Here is a 23592-nt window from a genome sequence, read left to right as displayed (position 1 = left end):
ATAACATCGCCTTTTCACATCTCAAGCCATGCCAGCTCCAAATACAGAAATGATTTATATTAAAAGCTATAGTACAAATGTTGACTGTTTTTTTTATCTGTGTTTGTGTGTGTGTGTGCGTATGTGTGTGTCTGTCTCTGTGTGCATCCAGTGCCCTCTGTGATTTTAATTTAACATGACTGTAAAAGACTATTGAGCCTAACATGTATAGTACAGTACCACTGGTTTTGTTGCTTGCAACGAGAAGAAACATCTTATCATCCAATATACTGTACTGACTGGTGGTGCTGAAATGATGTACTGTTTGTTTGTGGTCACTGCATCTGCCTGACTGGCTACAGATGTCCATCACTCCAATTTTTATTGTTTATTGTTTATTGTGGATCTACACCAAGGTGAGACTACTCTTCCTGGGGTCCAAGTGAATGCCACAATGTGTTATGTTACTTCACTTGTCCAGGGAGTGATAAATCTCTTTGATTAGCACACGGTTTAGCCATGAGGTCAACCTGCAGGGTAGACCAGTGCTACCATACACACAACGATGTTGCATTGAGATACTACTGTAAGTTCTCCTTCTGTGATCTTGGAGGCGTGAAGCCAAGAAGACTTCTTAGAGGAGAAGAGGTGAGAGGAGATCCTAAAGGAAACGGTGTCCTACACCTGTTAGTGGGAGATTCTCTGAAAGTTCTCTTCATTGTCTGAAAGTTCTCTTCTCCCATCTCAATTGTTCGGGCTCAATCATTTTAATGAATAATTTAATAATTTAATAGGCCTATCTAACTAATATAATGGCAATTAAAATGTGAATTGCGTCCTGTGTGGAACTACTGTTAATGAAATTTCAGTTTCACTAATGTGTTACCCACACCATTTGTTCTTTTCTGTTTTCCTACCTGACTGTTCTTCTAACTTTGTAGTTCGTTCCCATAGAATCAGTCTGTTAAAACTACCATTTGTTTCTGTGTGACATCACTTCCCTGTCCTGTTCGTCATGCTTTTTTTCATGTGTATCTGTTTTTGGGACAACCACCTTCTTTCAGCGTGTTTTCGTTCGAGTAGCGTGGATGCACGGATGGCTGAAAGCCATTGGACCCAACTCTGAGTGCCATTATAGGTTAATGCTGGTTTTGCCTCGGAGCCCTACTAGTGCGGAGATCTCTCTGAAAACTTGGTACGTTGGTCGAATCTTGATTATAGTGGTTACATTGTTTGCTCAGCTGTGATGACTTAGACAATGGGTTTTATTCGCGCCGGTTAAATGATCCATGGTTGTTAATCTCACACGTGTAGGCGGTATAGAAATGATGTGCTTGTCTATATTGCCCACCTCCCTTGTTCTCTGTCAAGCGCATTGTGTTGCCTCTGGGTATGAAATGCGCTATACAAATAAAGCTTTGATTGATTGATTGATTGATTGATATTGGTTTGTAAACCTGGTTGTTGCTACAGCCGGCTGTTGAGCCGCAGGCCCGCTTAAAAAACCTGTATAAAAACTAGGGTTTGGTTTTTTTGTTAGCGAAGCATTTACAACATTACAGTGCTAAACGTTACAGTACTAACAGCGTTCATAACTCGAAAAGCCTTATCTTTTGTTCACTTTTGGTTTGGGATCCACGTTGTGGGGGTTGCCGCGACTCAATAGAGCTTTGTTATCTAAGGTTATTTTTGTTTTCTACTCCTGTTGTGAAGGGCACAACACGTAGATGGCTGTTGAACTTCGAGAGTTGCTTTAAAACCCTGGGTGATTAGCTAAGTAGGATGAGGAGGCCTTGTTTTCGTTTTGTTTGTTGAGTTCTTTTGTTGAGTTCTGTTTGTCTAGGTTGTTGGTCTTGTATTTGGATTTGAGATCCTGTTTTCTGTTTTGTTTAGTGTTAAACCCATGTTTATGCTGGCTGTGTTCGACTGTGTTCTATGTTCGTTTAAGTGTTTTATGTTTGTGCTGGCTGGGTGTTTCATGTTTGGTTCTGTGTTTAATTTTGATGCTGGCTGCGCTCTATGCTAGCTAATTTTCTTGTTCTCCTCCAAGCTGGCTATCTTCTCTGTTAGCTCTTTGTTCCTCTATGTTAACTCTTTCTTCTTTTGTTTCAATGCAATGCTAGCTTCGTTAGCTAGTTTAACCACATGTTAGCTCTTTGTTCTAACTTTGTGAACACGTGGTAACTTCCGGTTTCGCTGCTTGTGTGAAAAAAAAGACAAGAGATTGCTTCCTGTTTTCCCTCATGGTCCACCATTTTGTGGGTCCACCATTTTGTGGGTCCACCATTTTGTTTAACAAGGGAAGATAATTTTTTTTATATATATATTAACAGGAAGGAAGAAAAAGAAGAAAAAAAGAGAAAAAATCTCTCAGCACAGCAGTGATTGGTTGATTGAACGTGTCTAGTCTTATTTGTTGTAATTTTAACAAATTGTTTTAATCTATTTTGTACTCATTGGGTTTTATTTTCTTTCTTTTAAACAATGAAATGTGGTGCTTTTTGTCTGTGAACAGATTGCATTATGGGCTAAATATAGTGATTTTCTCCAGTTCAGGTACTTTATCTGTTAAGTTATTAGGGTTAAGTTAAGGGACAGCTTGATCATTTTGAATTGACTAGATTAGGGAAGAAAAACAAAGACTGCCATAGATTGGTCTCTGCATGGGAGGCCACTGCTAAAACCGCTCATTGGTTCTAGAACTGTCCGCAACGAAAATGACTTCATCAAAGAACTCTGTTACTCTGTTGCATCCCACACCTCCTCAGGCGTCCTGTTGTTTATTCATCTGTCACCCATACATCTGCCACATCACAAGTATCACCTCCCTTTAGAGCCCCCTTCCCTCAAACCCCTTTGATTTCTCAAGCGTTGCCCCCTCCAGGTTATAACACACCTTCCTCTGTGCCCTCTTCCATGCCATCCTCTCCTGCTGAGTCTCGCCCTCCATTTGGGGTCTCTGTTATCCCTAATCACACCTTTGCCGCTGCCTCACCTGCTCTCTCCGTTCCTGCTCCTGACTCACAAGATGACCATCCAGGGTATAATCTCAGATCTGCTGACTCTGTTGATCAACATCTGCTTACTGAGTTTGGTAAGCTGCTCTTGCCAATGATCAGGTTTGCAGAGCATTTTGGTCTACTCAATGGACAATGTGAAGCCAAGGATGAAAAGGACTCTGCAAGGCTGCAGGCAGTACAGATTGGGTACTTCAACAACAACGCTCGCACTGAGCAGCAACAGAGAGTTGGGAAAAAAACAACAACGAAAGAGCACAGGGTAACCAAGGATACACACAACAACACAGCAAGTTTGACGAATCTAATGAGCATTGTCATCACTGTGGCCGCAAAGGGCATCTCCGGAGGACGTGTAGACACTACGCAAGAATGCAGAAGTCTCTGTCAGTGCTCCACAGGGTGGTGGATTCTGACTAGACGGGGGAGATGGAAAGTTCAGTAGGGCAATCTAGGGAGAGTGAGGGTGTACATGAAGGGGGGGAAATCATTCATATTTGCCAATATCTTAATCTGCATACAGCACCGTCTAACAACCCAATTGTAATTTTTTTGTTAAGTTTGTAAGTTTTGTTAAAGATTTAATGTTAATAGCTGATTTCAAGTGTACATTCATTGGTTCTGAGTTTTTAAAGACAACCATCGTTCCTGGACTGACGGATGAATGCCAAGCCTGTTTGGGCCGCAAGTATTTGAGTAATTTGAGAGAAGGACTGCCAATTAAAGTTGTGTTAGATGATGTTGACCTCCCACACAAATTCAATGTTTCTAATTATTGTCCTATTGACCTAATGGGCTGAGATCTGCTTTGCAAACTAGGTTTTCAGAGGTGTTGTGACTCCACAGTGTTACTATCATCCGGCCTCAACAGGTAACACCACTTAATGATTTACTCCTGTTATGTTTATGTACCTCTGGCACATGATTTCTGAGAAGACCTGGTTTTAACCACAAGGGTGATGAGAAACTGAAATGTGTTATATTGTACAGATGTGGGAACATAAGAATGTAACTTGACCCGCGGTATTCTAACAGGCGCTTTACGGCATTCCGCACCACCGCTCGCCTGCCCATAGGGGCGCAGTAATACCACTCATTGACCCATTGCTGTAGCTCATCTCGCACATTAGATGAGCCTACCGTTCTCAAACTCCTTGTTCTCTGTCTGGTTGTAATTTAATTATTATGAACAAAGCCTATCTATTTATAGTTTCTATCTCTGTAACTGTCGCCGGGTCTATATCTGTTAACTGTCGGGACAAGTAGAAGTTTAATACATTAGGCTAACTGAGTGTTCTCATAAGGAACATGGCATCAGGACGAGTAAGATGGCTAACGGAGATGACCAGAGATGTGTTTGAAATGGTTCACTCACTCCCTATTCCCTATGGATGTATTGAGTGCGACTCATAGTGAACTACATGGGGAATGATTTAACAGTTTTGGGACACTACAGTACATGGAATGTAACTGCGTAAGATATTCATGACTCAAACAAGCAGACGCGCCGATCACTGATGGCAGCAGGTTGAAATATCAGGTAGTATTCAGGTTCCATGTTTAGTTGAATGATAAATCCCATATAAATGGTTGGAATTCTAATGATGTGCAAGTGTGATTTTGTCAACTTTAGTGCTGTCTGCTAATAGCAGGCTGTGAAGCTGCACGATAAGACCGTGTATGTAAACTGACCATGCAGCTCTGTCTGTGTGTCTGACGGGCACACAGAGACAGCTGTATGATAAAACAAGGTGTTCCGCATATTTTACTTGTTATTTCTGAGTTTGTTAACAGAGAGGAGACAGGCACGGAACTGGAGGTGGAGATGGAGGCTGCTCCCAGAATTGGATATTCACACCAGGTGACTTTCCAACAACAGGGGTAACCTGCTTCCCATATGGGTGACACCTGTGGTTCATGGGATGCATGGCCAAACGCCTCGACTCCATGTTGCCCAACTAACTGTGGGTAAGAGATAGGTATGACCTAGACTAGATTTAAGGATATTAACCAAGCGGTTGTCAAACCCAAGGGACCATCGCGTCCGAAGTGTGCCCAACACTCAAGACAAAGAGTCTAATCACTGTGTGGCCTCCCTGTGCGGGGTTTAATGAATTGAAGCCACCTGGTAACAGCAGCGTGCGCTTTGATTGGTCTACTTACGAACAAGACGAACAAACAGCCTTTTTATACACTGCTCCGGCCGCTCCGCTGGCCACGCCGTAATAACGGCAATACCGAATACCGCGGTATTTTCTGGAGACTTAAAAACGGTTTCAAAATTTGGATATCGCCCAACCCTAACCCAGCAAGGCTGCTGCTTTATCAGAATGTACTGGGGACCATGTCTAATGTTACATTTCAAAGATGCACTGTTCATAACACTGCTTCCTACTCCAGAAGGCGAAGAGACACATGACTGTCGCCATAGTGGGGGAGGTCAGTAAGCCATGCTCAGACCTCATTGATATTCCTCTCTCACCCTGATTTTGAGTTTCTTATAGATGGATCAGACCAAACACAAGCACAACCGCTCGTTGCATGTAGGTATGGTTTTGAAGTTTGATTTTGGCTCCCTATGGTGAAATAGTGGATTTTCTCACATCAACTGGGAAACCTCTTGCGTAATATGTTCTATGATTTTGCCTTCTAGTATAGTACTGTAGTGGGCAAATGCCAAGCTCATGTTGAAAGCTCTGATCCTGTCCCCATAGGCAACTCGACTGCTGACCTCGCTGAAGAAGCTGCGTCTGTCTCTACTTTCTTCTGTGTTGTCTATGCTCTGTTTCATCCACAGACCCGGACAGGACTCCTCCATCCTTTCTAACACATATTTCTGACTTGCAGGCATCTGCATCACCTCCTGGACATAAGAACTGGAAGAGAGTGCTCATTTCATAATCAGCATAACCTATAACCTACTGCATCGTTCATGTTTTCATTATGCTTTCAAATTAGCACACTGACCAGATCATGTTTCAAAAAACAGGGGTAGTGGAGGATGTTAACAGATATTGCTACACACCAGAGTTCACTGTTTTATGCAGAACAGGGAGACCACACCAGACCAGAGGACTGGCTCTACATGAGGTCCTTACTGGACGACCTATGAAAATGACTAACACCGTTTCCCCAAAGCAGGATCAGTCTCATGCCATATGAAGAGGATATGATAGAATATTGGCTTGCATTTAACGATGTTCTAAAGATATTTTCAACAGAGTGATGGTAACCATTCCTGAGATGAGAGAGAGATTCCATCATCTTAAGCCTGGGGATTGGGTCCTGATCCGCGACCACAGATGGAAGAGCTGGAACTCGCCCAGATGGCTCGGCCCGTACCCGATTCTACTTGCCATGCAGACAGCTTTCAGAGTAGCTGAGAGGACCTTGTGGGTCCATGCGAGCCATTGCCGGGCCGTCCCAGGCCAAGGAGAAGAAGACGATCCACCGAGGGATCATAACCACCAGGATGCTGAAGAAGATTGTAATGGATTTATATCTGATCGAAAGTAAAAAGATTTGCCTAGGTTCGCTCAAACAGGTTAAGTCTGGTTTATTGAGAAAACATACGAGCGCAAGGACTTCAGAGGAGACGCACGTGAGTGGTTCATCCAACAGAAGTGGAGTAGGCTTGTCTTGCATGGCCTTATATTCAAGCAATACACAGGTATGACGCTTCCAGGGATGTGATTGGCTAACCCATCTGTACACGTCATAAGAAATGGAGGACATCATCAACAGTGGTCGAGAATACAGACACGTGACATGAGAAAAGGCGGTAAATCTGGCAGGGACAATGGGACAAAGAATGGTTATTCTAGGGCAGACGTGTCTAGGTGTATCAACCTCCTGGAGAGGTCATCCTGTCATAAATAAGATTAGCACAGCTATGTGAAAGGTTGAGGTAGGTGGTGAGGTGGTGAAACTACAATTTCTATGACAAGATGCAACCAAACCAACAAGCACAAGGGCCAAAAGCAATGGGCCACCACACTGTCTTTTCCTCTGAGGAGGAGCTATTGGAAGGAGTGACCTTGCCTGTCACCGCTTCATGGTCGTTGTTATGACAACGTGGACAAGCTCCACAGCCATGATCTCATAAAATACACCACACACACTATGACACTGAAAAGTAACTCAATTAATTTTTCTCCTGAAACTGGACTAATGGAACGAATGAAAAAAAATGATGACCAAACCACAGCAATATTTGTTTGTCCTGTTGAACACTGCACTCCACTTGACTGTTGGGTCTATACGATGGACAAAAATGGATGGACGATACTACATTTTGTTTATATAAGATTCGAAAGCAACAATCAATTTCCAGGTTCTACTGTTGTAACTGTGACTGAAGGTGGTTTAAAGAATCAACTTATTGGTGTATTTTAACTAGAGATGTTATGCGGGTATCCAAAACTCTGAATTATGGAGTTGACATTTGTAGATCTGTTCCAGAGTATTCTCAGGGTACCGTGTTTAACTGCGCTATGCACCTAACTACATCAACTAAGTAAATTGCACATGAAAAGACACATCCTAATGAGGCTATTAGTATAGTCAGAGATTTTGCATCTAAAATGAACTACTCTAACTATTGGATTTGAAAAAATATACCTCTTAGTACTTCCACACCCATATTTTACCAAATTCCTTTAACCCAAGCAGATAATCACATTATGATTGGCAAGGTTTAGCTACTCATATTTCCTCCACTCATGGACAATCCTTTGCTTGTCATTTTCATGTAAAAGTAGATTAAGTGAGTAACTCCTATACAAGTATAGAAGAGACTATTCTAAACAGGGTTGACACTAGAGGATAATGAGAACCATTAGGGAGGGGGGATTGGGCACCCCTGGACCTAGTGGTAACAAGCGGGGGCGGAATTGCAAAGTATATAAAGACGTTATATAGTGCTGGGGAGAAGACTGAAGGCCCCCGTGTCTGATGAAGTATGAATCAACATACTGCCTTGGTACCGCTTAGTCAGCACCGTGTCGCTGTTAAGAGTTTCTGGTACGGTGTGGTACGTGGACGACAGTCCACACCTAGCAGAGGGGCGTGATAGATGACCTCTGTGAATAGGCAAGGCTGGTGAAAACGGTCAAAGTTCCAATATCCATAGCCAAGTGGAATTGGGATCAGACCGTCGGTTCCAAACTGGGCGGCCAGTAACCGCTATGGTGTCCGGGATCGCTATCAACTGGGTCACCGGCCAGTCGGGTCGCAGACCAGAGATGGCAGCTACGCCCAGCTCAATGTACAGTCAGGCCACGCCTCTACAAGCCAAAAGCGAATGCGTTAGTAGGCGAGTAGTGCTTCTGTGATCGGTGGGCTTTGAAAAGAAGTAGACACCGGGAAGCAGAAGGCTGAGCTCTCATTCTGGGGTAGCCTGGGTTGAGATTTCAGAAGGAAAGGGGTCCAGTCCAGGATTGCGCCCTTGGATGGGAGGTCCGAAAGACTCAAGCAAATCCTAATAATTTCTCTCACCTTGTTCTATTCAAGGTTACACAGTTTTCTGAAATAGCCGGACCAAGATTAGTTCACAATATTCAAGCCAAGTAGACAATCATGCACTGAGTCAGAGAGAGCCCTTCCAAAAGGTGTATTTTTGGTCTGTAGGGAAACAGCTTATTCAATTTTAAATAGAAACAGTGTAGATATCTTGCTCATTTAATTCCCATGAAAATTGATCATGCTGAAATGTACGTAATAATTATTTCCTAAATATGGCTTGTATAACACTCAGACACTTAAATCATGACTCTCTCAACTGTCTTGCAAAGCCACATGAACGCATCGGACAAAGTAATTTCCGCCTGAGTTAAAAAAGTAAATGAAATGAAAAAGGTTGTGTTACAAAATTGATTTGCATTAGATATAATTCTAGCCAGTAAAGGAGGTCTGTTTATTCTTTTCTGTTTTCTTTGTAGTTCATTCCCATAGAATCAGTCTGTTAAAACTACCGTTTCTGTGTGACATCACTTCCCTGTCCTGTTCATCATGTTTGACGTCACTTCCTTTCCCAAGTTATAAGATTACACTCTCTCGTCCCATTCACCACTCTGTTCATGGGAAACACATCTCCGAGTCTAAACTAAACCAAGTAAGATTTTCATTCATACTACACTCGACACTTCCCAATCTCCTTGTCTGCTTTCTCACAAAGGCACACACACACACACACACACACACACACACACACACACACACACACACACACAGACACCCCCCCTACTGTATCAGAAGGGATCATAATGATGCTAAAACAATTCTACGGTCGCCTTTAAAGCTTTTGCTCTGAGGCATGTGCACACACAGCGCGACTGCAAACTGTGAATACCAAAATCTTGTCGGACGGCAGATAATGGCCTCGGTGCAGTCTAATATAAAAGCAATTTGCAGTGGGATGACAGCGTCTTGCTCTCAAAAGAATCGCGAACATGTAATACCAGACAACGCGGCTTTCCTGGCAGGGACACATCCCAACTACAGCTGCCAAGGCGGGGACAAGCCAAAGCCTTTTTGTGCAGAGGGTCAATTTCTATCGATTCAATGACATAAACGGTGTGCGCCCAGCACAGATAGTGTGATTTTGTCGTCTCCATGCAAGATAGAGATTGCAAATCAATGTCACTGACGCTCGCCAATCTCTCTTTCTCTCTCTCTCTCTCTCTGTCTCTCTTTTTGCTTCACCTCCATTCAAGTTACAGTACAATAATCTCAAAGCATGTCTGCAGAGGCATACAGCATACAGTTCAAAGTGAGGGCCCCCACCGCTCCAAGGTGACACTTGAATAGCGAACGGGGCGGCGCTGATAAGAATAACCGGCAGTGAAGTGACTCGGCAGTGTATTGTGGAGTCGTCTGAAAAGTTGTCCTCTGTCTTTGGGTCTGATTCGAGCCGACAGACTAGAGAAAAGAACCAAGACTACGACCATGTTCAGGCTACAGGACGTTATGATGATGTCATTTATCTGGTCTCTGATTGGTTGTCTGAATATGAGGTAGTTCAAGGAAAAGAGAGAAAGAAAAGTCTGTTCCAGCAATGGAAATGTCTAAAGAATTACCACCTTTGAGTTGAGGAAATTACACACTGTTTCATCTCATCTTCCTCAGTCTCAACCCTTTATTCCTGAAAAGTAATTAGAATAAATGTGGTCTCGCTCCATGCTTAATATTCATTACTGCGTTTGTGATTTCCTATGGCCGCCTTCTTATTTTCTAATGGTTTCAACACTAGTTTATGGCTGTTATAAGAGATTAAGCTTCGAGTGGCCTGTAAAGCCAAATATGTGGGAGGGCTGTGGTCACGGTTTGAGATGAAGGTATCTGCTGCCCCCTGGCGCTGATAGCCAGGAATTGCAGTTGGCTGATTTCAACTTGTGGAGAAATGTAATGACTAGCCTTCAGGCACAAGGGCGCTGTGTCATTGAAGAGCAGGCGCTGTGCGAACCAGTGTCCTATCAATGTGTGAACCCAATCCGGCAGTGAAAAGAGTGTGTTGGTTAAATCGCCTCAGATTCCCGGGGCATGTCTAAATTGGAGAGGCTGTGAGTGACTGACAGCGAGAGGCGGAAGAGACAGAGAGTGAGATCTATATAAAGAGATGGGGAGTGGAAGAGTTCTCGACACGACCAGACCTGAGAAAAATGTCCAAACCTGTTTTGGCTGTTGTATAACTGGAGCCAATGTCAGACTCTAGTCGGGACTCAGGATACAATGCTAGTCAGGATAGAATGGCCACCGTACGTACTCTTGGTGGACTTCCACTACTCACCTACTCCTGTTGCATCGGGGGTCACTGCTTCAGTAGAGCATCACCCCTCCCCCGAAACACACGCAAACACACACATGCACACACACACACACACACACACACACACACGTATAAACACGCATTGCGCATGCGCACGCACATTTACCCTGTTTAACAAGCAAATCAGCTGCCGTGCCCCTTTTGACTGCGCAGAAGAGGCAGTCTAACTTAATTACCATGCATACAGCCTGGTCACTCATCCACTAAATTAGCAGTAAATGTCCTGTGAGCATACAGACCAATTAGATTGCTGCTGTTGTGGTTACATGTCATGATCACAATGCACAACAATGGCCTGTGTGACCTGTCCTTTGGTGCTGCTAATGTCCAATCACACTATACTGGTTATATTTTTCACAGTGATATTTAACCCTGGGGAGAGTAGGTAGGAAGGTAAGAAGGCAGACCAGCCGATGGGTCTAGGCAGACATCCAAATGGTAAATGGACTGCATTTATATAGCGCTTTTATCCAAAGCGCTTTACAATGAAGTCCTCTCATTCACCCACTCAACACACACATACACACACCAATGGCGGCAGCTGCCATGCAAGGTGCTAGCCTGCTCATTGGGAGCAATTTGGGGTTCGGTGTCTTTGCCCAAGGATACTTCGACATGTCGTCACGAGGAGCCGGGATTCGATCAGCCAGACCTACAATCATTGGACGACCCGCTCTACCTCCTGAGCAACAACCACGGTCACAGGTAGGCAAGCAAAAAGGACATCCAGATAGACTATTGGGCAGATAGTAAGGCAGATAGACAGACAGAAAGACAGACATCAAATATAAGCATACAGAAAGATAGATACACAGATATAAGCAGACGTACAGACGTACAGACACACAGACAGACAGACAGACAGACAGGCAGGCAGACAGACAGACAGACAGACAGGCAGACAGACAGACAGACAGACAGACAGACAGGCAGGCAGACAGAGAAACAGACAGACAGAGAAACAGACAGACAGAGAAACAGACAGACAGACAGACAGACAGAGAGACAGGCAGGCAGACAGACAGACAGACAGACAGACAGACAGACAGACAGACAGACAGACAGGCAGGCAGGCAGGCAGACAGACAGACAGACGTACAGACAGAGAGACACACAGGCAGACAGACAGACAGACAGACAGACAGGCAGACAGACAGACAGACAGACAGACAGACAGACAGACAGACAGACAGACAGACAGACAGACAGACAGACAGACAGAAAAGCAAACAGTACCTCTGTGGGACAGTTTTTGTAGGATGGTCTTGAGGCGCCGGAGTGCAGCAAGGGACACATCATAGGTGTATAGGTCTGACCCAGGTAAGTCCTGGCACCTTCCAAACACTCCATCTACACAGGAAACACACACACAACTGTTTAAAGGACAGAAAGATGAAAGGTGATTTGCCAAACAAGGTCAAACATTTTCACAAGGTCATGCATCAAACAAAACAGGCGACAGTAGCAATACGGTAACACTGCGCGACGGCCAGTACAGTACAGGGGAAAAGTCGCCAAACTTGTGTATGAGAGAAATGACAGAGGTACAGTACATTTCGGCCCCCCCCTTCCCCCGCAGGATATAACATTATCCCTTTATAGCCCTGCTGAAGTTGTGTTCCCTGACGTTCTCTCGTCCGGCTCCAGTCCCTCCTGGGGGGAGCTAATAGCCGCCATATTTTCTCTGACGCCTGTGACGATAAGCACGCCTCGCGGCCGTCGAAAACCCCCGGCTATCTCCCTATCAGCACGTACCCCCCCCCCCCCCCCCCCCCCGACGTACTCGATACCTGTTGCTAGGCAACCCACGCCGAAGCCCCTATCGGTGCCATAATTCAGCGGCTATCTGGGCTGCTGAAGGATGCTCGGGACGCGGGGAGGCGGGGTCAGGACGCGGGGATGCGGGGGGGGTGGGGTCAGGACGTGCGGAGGGAGCAGATGGAATACTAACGACCCCAGTGTTGTCCCCCGCTCACTCCCTAAACCCTCCCAAATTAAAAGATGGACTCGTGGGGTGAGGGGAGCTCATTATGCTCCTTCTGTGTGTGTGTGTGTGTGTGTGTGTGTGTGTGTGTGTGTGTGTGTGTGTGTGTGTGTGCGTGCGTGCGTGTGCGTGTTTGTGTGAGTGCGTACGTGGAGAAGTATCTCACCGTTTTACTGTGTGTGTGAGACTAATGATGTGAATCAACACATTGCCATGCACACCACAGGATACCATTAACTAGACCAAATATTTATGATTGGCAGTGGCACCTAACAGCAATGGCATGACTGACACGCTATTCTGTACAGGACACAGACAACCACTACAACAGTTAATAATAATAGATTGATGGCCGAAAATATCTTTATCGATCTATACATCCAAACAAAATGTAGCCTGTGTTGCAGCCCTGCATTAGCTGTTCAACATAAGAGCTCATCAAAACACAAGTTTGCATTCTTTCTTTAATAAGAGATATACAGTATTAAGTGTATCACTGTTAATCTACAGTGTCCATTGTATCATCGCTGGCGGCCATCTTTCACATTCAGCTCATGTGAGAGATTTTAATTACCCTGCCGTGTTCCGTGTAAAAGGGACTGCCTGATAATTACACAGATAATAATGTGATGTCAGGTTTTTAATTTAATTATTTTCTTTGGGAAATGAAAAGCCGCTGTTCCCCTCACGCCGGCCGTCACTAGACTGTGACCCGACTAATGACAGTTCTTAGTGGGGGGGAAAGGTTTCTCACGGAGGCCATATTAGCATAAACACACATGGAAAAGACAGGGAAGCACACAAGTTTATTTTCAGGACCCAAATAGAATCAACACCAGCCCCCCCCCCCCCAACCACCACCATGTGGTGGCATAGAGATGTCAGCGCCTGATGGAGAACGACAACAGGAGGGGAGAGGGATGAGAGTGGAGAGAGAGACAAAGAGAAAGAGAGAGAGGGAGGGATGGAGAGGGAAAGGGAGGGATGGAGAGAGAGAAGGAGGGATGGAGAGAGAGGACGGATAATGAGAAAAGAGAGAAAGGAGGGAGAGAGAGAAGGAATTAAAGAGAAAAGGTGCAGTATACTCGAGAACACACCGACAGTTTGACAGTTTTTTCATAGGACACTGACATGGAAATATGACGCATTTACCAAAGCAGTCATGTTAAACTGAAGCAGTATTTTCAATGTCATCGTTGCCTTTAGTAATTGGCCGTAAAAAATCACGTTGGGGATTATTACATAAGGAACACAGAGACAAAGGTAAAAATAACATGTGACAGACCACCGTCTTATATAACGATTTGCGTTCCTCTCCAGTTTCCATGACAACGGCCGCCGTGAAACGTGTTATTTCCTCCCGAGTTGACAGGGACGTTCCCAGTACACACACACACACATCCAGATACACGCAGACAGAAACACGCATGCACACACACACACATCCAGACACACACACACATCCAGACACACACAGACAGAAACACGCATGCACACACACACACATCCAGACACACACACACATCCAGACACACGCAGACAGAAACACGCATGCACACACACACACACACACAGACAGAAACACGCATGCACACAACACACACACGTGTACACAGCTTCAGAATGGAGAATCTGAGTTGATTTTAAACAAAGATTCTCTTTGCGTACCTACAGTATGACAGGTAATAGATGTGTGAGCAGCTCTGGGAAATGTTGACATAACCAGCACCTTATTCATTGTAAATCTTCAAGTATTGTCACTTTGTATTGTACTGCGCATAACGGAAACAAACATGATGAAAACAGGGATAGTGATGCATCTTATTTGATAGGAACGGAACACACCAATTTTCCTGAATGACACCAAAATGTATTTTAATTTCACGCTTGGATGAACACAATAGCATTTTTTAGTCAGGCAGACTAAACAGGGAGTCGCCCCAAAAACAAAAAGAAAGGTAACCCACCTCTGAGAAGTGCAGCAGAATCAAATATTGAGAGCTGTTTTTGTTTTTTGTTACTTAGTAATGTTCAGGAGGAATGTGTTACATGACATAAAATGGCAAGTTGTTGTGTTGAAGCTGAGGTGAATCAGCTCAAGTGTGGGGGCCAAGCTGGACCTGTGGTGGTGTTGGGCAGGTGGGAGGCAATAAGGCACACTGCTATTCAGATTGCACTTTATAAGACCTCTGGGAAATATTCAACCGACAATAAATCAATGTGCGCCTCCATGCATTCACACATTACAAGGCTAAACCAATAACCCCAGTAGGGTGCACAGTAGCAAACGAAGGCTAATCGATCTTAATGTATCCCATTAAATCCCACCTGAAAGTCAATTTAATTATGACAAATCTGCCCAAAAGAGTTGAAGAGAAGAGAAATCTATTCCCTGCCACAAAGAGTAGCTCTGGATGTGTGCAGCTTTGTAAAGCTGTCGGTCGAACGTTGACTGACAGACTTAAGAGGATTGCAAGCCTAACAGGTATAGAATTCAGAATCCAGCCTTGTCTCCCACTGTGACAGTCAGCCAGGAATCCTACAGGAGGTAAAAGCTATTTATACTGTGAGGCCTCGTGCTCAAGGATAACACAAGAAATCACTAAAGCTGACCGTCCGTCTGGGAAAAGCCTGTCAAGTCTGAAGCTACAGGAGAAACAGAACAGAGACAGTCTGTACAATATTAACCTCAACTACCTAGTGCAATGAATAATGAAAAACAGATGTTTAGAGTAATAATGGTTTCACCTATGGCTGCTAAACTAGATTTTTTTTAATTATCAGTCCCTAACAAGAACCATCTTTCTGATTTATGAGATGTACTGTATTCCAAGCATCCTGTACACTGAGGTTTCTCCATTCACCTTAACCCACAGACAGGGAAAAAATGATGGCCAATACAGCCCCTAGAGTCAAGACATTATTTTGTTCTACTCTAGCCCAAGGGTTGTAGAGCATGATATGTCTAATACTCAACATTCAGCCACAGGGTGCATTATCAGTCAATCTGCCCTGAGACACACAGGAAGAGTGATATACAAGGAGAGAGAGAGAGAGAGAGAGAGAGAGAGAGAGAGAGAGGAAGCTCTTTACAGGATAGATTAGACCAAATTGAGCCAAGCTGTCCGCCAATCAATACAACAGCCTCTGTTCAATGTCTAAGAGAAACCAGAGGTAGGTTGTCCTGAGGGGGACATCCAGTACTTAACTACAGCACTTCAGTCTCTTCTGATTCATTATACAGTAGGGTTTGATTATACAGTAGGGTTTGATTATACAGTAGGGTTTGATTATACAGTAGGGTTTGTCTGAGACACAGCAGTGGAATCTGCTTTCCTCAGTGTAAAGGCCTCCTTTATCTCAACTCATCAAATAGATTTGGGAAAAAATAATTCACAATTAACTTAATAAATAATGTAATCTAGTTACTCTTTTATACATTTAAATCATTTACTGCATAGACTTTACTTCATGGAAAGGCCCAGGTTAAGATGTCTGGTAATGTATCATCTAATCCTGTACCATGCTGATGTTCTTCAGACAATATTCAACAGCAGTCCAGCACTTCCATACACAGCTGGAGTGACAGAGAGACAGCAAGAGAGAGAGAGGGGGGAGAGAAAGAGAAAGACAGATAGAGGGATGGTGAGAAAAAGAGCAAGAGAGACAGAGCCTGGTTGACCCAGCCCAGAATAAACCAGGTTACATCTTCAGGGACCCTGGGCAGAAAGTGGCAGCCCCAGTTATTCCCACTCCATCTGTGCTGCAGTGAGTGTCATCCATCAGGCCTGAACAGGACGACAGTGTGACAGGGCGTCATCGGAGAGCTGCGACAGCCAATGAAAAAGCTGTTCACTCCTGCCCTGCTCTATGAAATATTAGAAGCACACAATCGATCCCTCCCTGACAATTTTGTGACATTTCATTTACAGTTTTTCACAATTGCTAAAACACAAAACCCAATACTCTAAACCAAATGACCAGTTCCCTAAACACATTTAATAAAACTAGCCCCCATTTTCCAAAACCATAAACACATTTCACCTGTAGACACAATTCACAAAACTCAATCCCCTTTTCTCATAACTCTACACACATTTTGTCTTGCTAAAACACTACTCTGATCAAATGTGCACATTGAAGCTCATGTGATGCAAAATGCTAGCCACAGTCAGAAAAAGTTGAACACAATGAACATACCTGGTGTCATTGATTAAACACAATGACTCAAAATTGAAGACACTTGTTGCAATTGATGTGGACTACTGCAACTCCCTCCTCGCTGGGGCGCCGTCGTCAGCCATTAAACCTCTGGAACTTGTCCAGAAAGCTACTGCTCGCCTGGTGTTCAACCACCCCAAATTCTCCCACACAACTTCCCTCCTCCGTTCCCTACACTGGCTCCCTGTAGCGGCTCGCATCCAGTTTAAAACTCTGGCGCTAACCTACAGGGCAATGAAAGGAACAGCCCCCTCCTACCTCCAGGCCATGGTCAAACCCTACGCCCCCCTTGAGGGCTTTAAGAAAAAGGGTGATTGGACTCGAGGAGAATATGAATCCAGTCCAGGGTGCCCTCTTCTGCTCATACTGTAGGCACTAATCCTACTGTGGCTGGATGGTCTCCCAGGATTTATTAGCCAATATACAATGTGAATTATCTATCTATCTATCTATCTATCTATCTATCTATCTATCTATCTATCTATCTATCTATCTATCTATCTATCTATCTATCTATCTATCTATCTATCTATCTATCTATCTATCTATCTATCTATCTATCTATCTATCTATCTATCTATCTATCTATCTATCTATCTATCTATCTAATCACACCCTTCCTCCCTCCTTTCCTCCCAGAATCCTCTGGGCATTCTTTCTGAGAAGCCTCAGCAATTTTCCCCTATTGCAATACACACACACACACACACACACACACACACACACAGTCTACACCCCTCTGTACCACAGCAGAGCGTGTAATTGTCCTCAAACACTCTGTTTTTCATTTAGACTCCATCTTTCTCCCAGTCCCCCTCCCCACCCCCCGCAAAACTGGGTTAGAATGAAAATGAAGCTGATGAGACGCCGCCTCAGTCCTCCTTCCGCGTGCTGCGACCCCCAGAACACCTACTACAATAGAACACCAGACTACAATAAAACACCAGACTACAATAGAACACCAGACTACAATAGAACACCTGACTACAATAAAACACTGACTACAATATAACACCAGACTACAATAGAACACCAGACTAAAACACCAGACTACAATAGAACACCAGACTACAATAGAACACCAGACTACAATAAAACACCGACTACAATATAACACCAGACTACAATAGAACACCAGACTACAATAGAACACCAGACTAAAACACCAGACTACAATAGAACACCAGACTACAATAGAACACCAGACTACAATAAAACACCGACTACAATATAACACCAGACTACAATAGAACACCAGACTAAAACACCAGACTACAATAGAACACCAGACTACAATAGAACACCAGACTACATTAGAACACCAGACTACAATAAAACACCAGACTACAATAGAACACCAGACTACAATAAAACACCAGACTACAATAGAACACCAGACTACAATAAAACACTAGACTACAATAGAACACCAGACTACAATAGAACACCAGACTACAATAAAACACCAGACTAAAATAGAACACCAGACTACAATAAAACACCAGACTACAATAGAACACCAGACTACAATAAAACACCAGACTACAATAGAACACCAGACTACAATAGAACACCAGACTACAATAAAACACCAGACTACAATAGAACACCAGACTACAATAGAACACCAGGCTACAATAAAACACCAACTACAATAGAACCCCAGACTACATTAGAACACCAGACTACAATAAAACACCAGACTACAATAGAACACCAGACTACAATAGAACACCAGACTACAATAAAACACCAGACTACAATAGAACACCAGACTACAATAAAACACCAGACTACAATAGAACACCAGACTACAATAGAACACCAGACTACAATAGAACACCAGACTACAATAGAACACCAGACTACAATGGAGACTACAAAAGGATTTACACAATGAAAATGGTGATTTTCCTTGCGAATATCTTCAGTCTGAGGGGTTTAGTGTAGCTGCCAGGTGAAAAGCAGAAATGCAGGTCATCCTGTACAGGTCTCACTTCACATGTTGACTTGATTTCATCACAAGCTCATTTAGAGTCAATGAGGTGTGAAGGATTCAGCCAAAACAAATGAAGAAAACAACATCAAGACTGGACGTTTAGTCATTAGGTTTGCTGGTGTGAAGATGGATTTTTAAGGTGTGTCACACACACACACACACGCACACACACACACACACACACACACACACACACACACACATAGCAGCCCAAGAACCTGGCATTGCAAGTGTATCAGAAACCTGTCCTACTGGGAATACCTTTCAACTTCTGTTGGGAAAAGAGTCTTAAGAATAAGATACAAATAAAGTTATAAGAATAAAGAAATCAAGTAAAGTACATTTTAAAAGAAGTGCAGTAGTAAGCCATAGCAAAATCATAATCATAATCCCAAGGCAAATGGTAATTCCCTTCGCCTCCCTTTAATATAATTACACAAGGCAGACGGTAACATAGAAAATCGTTTTCAGGGTACTTCTTAATGACAGTGTAGCACTTATTTTATCTCTAGCCCTCGAATAAGAAATCTCCCTTCATCTCCTTTAGTATAATTTAATTAGTGCTTCCCTCATATGCCCGATTTTTAATAGACTTGTATCATATGGGACCAAGGCAGAATTCAATTCGCCTTCACATGAACAAAATATTTTCTTCCCTCACTCCGGATGTGGCAATGGCTGACAGAAAGATGCTAGCACACACTATGTAGGCTACACAGGATTTCCCAGGACAAGTTGCTTTCTGTCTGAAGCTAAAGCCATTGATGGCTAGGGGCAGAAGCAATATAGATAGGACAGAAGCAATTAATTCTCCTGAGATCTTGAAAAGGAAATTGGATTGACGGACAAAACCTACTGTGACCGAGAACATGTTGTCTTATTTTTCCCCTGACTTTCCATTTGTTTTTCTTTCTTTTCGGCCTTTTCGGCCTCTACCTCTCTCACACTTGACTCGTCTCCTGTACATGAGCCGAAGGCTTGAGGCTCAATCGTCTGGCTCTCTCCACTGTGACCCCCGTCCAAGAGATGATGAAGAGAGAGCCGCCTTTCAGAACGGCGTAGGGGTCGATAGCGGCTCGCGCTGCAGTCGGGAAGCTCGGGTTAATGAGAATGATGGTGGGCGGATAGTTTGGTAGGTGGCGGGCCTCAAGATAAGGCTGTGATGTACCGTGGACTCACCATTTGTGCAGAACTCGTAAGCTGTACAGAGCTCATCCTCAAACAGACAACCTGGAGAAAAGAGGGAGAGAGAGAGAGAGAGAGAGAGAGAGAGGGGGAATTTTAGAGCATGATTCAGGACTCATTATTTTACACTGAAAAACACCAAGCCTAATCCTAATAAGCCTATTTCGTTCCGAGGTGTAGCAGGTCTCAGTGAAGAAGAGGCCAACAATAGACCTGATCAATACTTCCCGCGGTGTGTGATCACGTTAATCAACGCCTCCTTACTACAGAGAGAGAGAGAGAGAGAGGATGAATCGACAACTCATCCGGGTGGTGAGTAGTCAAAGACACACAGAGAATGCACATGGCCGGTGATGAAAAACATCTCAACCACCTCAAACAGCTCAAGATGTCCCTGTGAACATGGGCGCAGCCGTGAGCTGAAGTGTGGAGAGCTAACGGTTCTGGCTACTGTTTGTTAGACAGCCAGGCACCAGTGACTGTTCTAGTCCACAGGTAGCCTATGTAGGAGAGCTGAAAAGATACACTTGAATAAGAGTAGAATAGAATAGAGCAGCATGCAACAGAATAGAACCAACTAGAAATGGTGCTCAGAGAGCACAGACCTCCGCCCCCGAATGCATTTCGTGGCTCTGTGCACGCCAAAATTGAATGAGTTCTAATTTGGCCCATGCTACACCCCTCCACGAGTTTCATGAAAAGCAGTCTGGTAGCTTTTGCGTACTTATAGTCCAAAAAATTGAATGGAGGTGAATGGGTGGCTTTATTTAGATGGCTCTGTGGCGCCCCCCTTGGGTCACAGTCAGCAGGGGGCAGTGCGGTGCATTCTGGGCTCTCCCCCCACACACCCCAGTCCAAAACCCGTGTCTCTAGCACCCCCACACAAGGAGCTGGCTTCGTTCTCATTCGTGGATCCGGCCCATGATTCGGATCTGCTCCAAAATTTAATGGGTTCTAAGGTGGCCCGTGATACACTCCTCCACTGAGTTTCATAAAAATTGGTTTGGTAGTTTTTGCGTAATCATAGTCCAAAAAATGAATGGAAGTGAATGGGCAGTCCAGCTGTGTTTGGGCGGCCAGTGGACCCGACCCGTGATTCCGATCCGCTCCAAAATTAAATGGGTTCTAAGGTGGACCATGCTACACCCTTCCACCGTTTTGTGAAAATCTGTCCAGTAGTTTTTGTGTAATCATGCTAACAGACAAACACACACACGCACGCCACCGAAAACATGACCTCTCTCCCTGCGCTGTTGCTGGGGCGGAGGTTACAACCAACCTACAGTAGACGCTGATGATACCTGAACACAAAGTCTCCTAAAAGCCCTCCTAAATTTAACCACGGACACTAATGGCACCGTCATCCATCAGCAATTAGCCAGCCTTCCTCAATCCTGTCTACCGCTTATGCCCCGGGTCCGTGGGCAACGTTCACATCTATGAATATCGTATGAATATTAATGAACTTTGGCGGCGCAGAGCGAAGCCGGGTATTCCAGACTGATAAATGAACAGATGGTGGGGGCTTCTGGGTAACCGGCCCTCCCCTGTTCATATCTCAAGCCGGGGAGGGGAGGAGGGAGAGGGGAGGGGAGGGAGGAGGGGGAGTGGATGGAAGGAGCGGGGCCCGCCTGAAGGAGGAGAATGCTCTGCTCTGTGATCTCCTTTCAGGTAAGCATCATCTACAATACGGTGCCATGCATGTCAGGGAGAGTAGGGAGGGAGGGAGAGAGAGAGGGAGAGAGAGATGAAGTGTGTAAGAGAGAGATTGACAGAGAATTGGCCATTCGTGCTTCAGACAGTCAGGCGTCAAATTTGTTCAAAATGTTCTCTTACACCGCAGTGCCTCTTTAGAACTCTTCAAGTGTGACGTCCCCCTGAAGAAGCGCTTAACCACCGAGTCTGGAACATTCCGGCGTCTTCATTCTGCCTCCTCCTCCTCTCCTGTGTGACAAAGGCTGTCTAAAAATTGCACTGTCGGGCGCATTGTGCCACAAAACATACTGTATCTAATGCTGCAGGAAGTTGAGGTGCTGTGCAATGCTGCGCAACGTCAACGCCTGAATCCTCAGGGTCACAACTGCACCTCCAGGAACCAACGTTACTCTACCACATGTTCTGACTCACACCACTGTCCTTCCTTCCTTCCTTCCTTCCTTCCTTCCTTCCTTCCTTCCTTCCTTCCTTCCTTCCTTCCTTCCTTCCTTCCTTCCTTCCTTCCTTCCTTCCTTCCTTCCTTCCTACCTTCCTTCCTTCCTTCCTTCCTTCCTTCCTTCTTTCTTTCCTTCCTTCCTTCCTTCCTTCCATCCATCCATCCTTCCTTCCTTCCTTCCTTCCTTCCTTCCTTCCTTCCATGCCAAAGTTTTGTGTTTTTTTGTGCATTTTTGCAGTTTAAAATCAGGACATATCACACTACCAGTTGCCACTCAAGCGGTGTGAAATTAAACTTACCGGTAGCGTTCTTTCAAGGACTTTCAAAATAAAACTAAGGGAAAACAAATCTACTTTTTTTTTACTCACTTGGCATTGGTCCGAATGATATACTGTATACTGAAGTATGAAGTATATTGAATCTGATATACTGAATAGCCTAATATTTGGAGGACCTGTTCATCAGTTAAGGACAACCTTAATCTAAATGTATACAAGCAGACCATGAAAACATGTTTATCTGAGATGAGGCGAGGGGGGGCTTCCAGGTCCAGTGTTAATTTGGAAGAAACCAAATCCACTGGGAAAGAGGGTGTTTGGATTTTTGAAAGAGGTTATGGTGGCTTTTCGAGGTGGTTTATGACATAATTAAAATAATATATTCAGCTCAGTAGAGAAAATAATCATAGCTCCGCATTGTAAAATGTAATGGTAAACAAACAATAACAGAAATGTAAAAAACAAAACAAAAAAAACACCCCTAAATCTGAGGGGGCACGTGCCCCTTCAAGTTCTATAGGCATGACGCTTCTGCTTCCTTCCATCCTTCCTACCTTCGTTCTTTCCTTCTTTCCTTCCTTCTCTCACTCGCTCTACTGATTATACATCACCATGACGGAGTTCGGCTTTCCCGGGTGGCCAACAGGGCGGCGGGGTACGAGGGCGGCTGGTGTCGACGCATACAGAACGCATACGGGACGGGGGAGAGACCCACGAAAGACGACTAATGAGGAGGAACGAACGTGAGCAGTCTGTTAATCTGATTGTGACTCTTGTGGCGCAGTGGATTCAGTGGATCGTCAGAATAGCGATTTAACGGACAGACGTGGGCCGTCCTAACAAAGGGGACAGAGACGGATGATGCGACTAGTATTCAGGGGGGAATAATGATTCCGAATCGATTCATGAATCCCAGAATCGATCTTTTATTTAATGAATGAATGAATAAATG

At 44.3% G+C, this 23592-nt stretch overlaps 1 protein-coding gene across 1 annotated transcript in view; it reads right to left on the bottom strand.

Moving 5' to 3' along the window:
- Nucleotides 1–23592, bottom strand: part of ptprn2 (protein tyrosine phosphatase receptor type N2) — a gene marked incomplete at both ends in the record, with an annotated part of 142683 nt that overhangs the window by 113921 nt on the left and 5170 nt on the right. The window contains 2 exons of the mRNA XM_084454216.1: nt 12058–12171; nt 20205–20255. Coding sequence (XP_084310342.1) covers nt 12058–12171; nt 20205–20255 — 165 coding nt within the window. The remainder of the gene's footprint in view (nt 1–12057; nt 12172–20204; nt 20256–23592) is intronic.

The sequence above is a fragment of the Borostomias antarcticus genome, assembly GCF_949987555.1.
Source record: "Borostomias antarcticus genome assembly, chromosome: 2".
Lineage (NCBI taxonomy): Eukaryota > Metazoa > Chordata > Actinopteri > Stomiiformes > Stomiidae > Borostomias > Borostomias antarcticus.
This window is presented reverse-complemented; position numbering and strand designations above follow the sequence as displayed.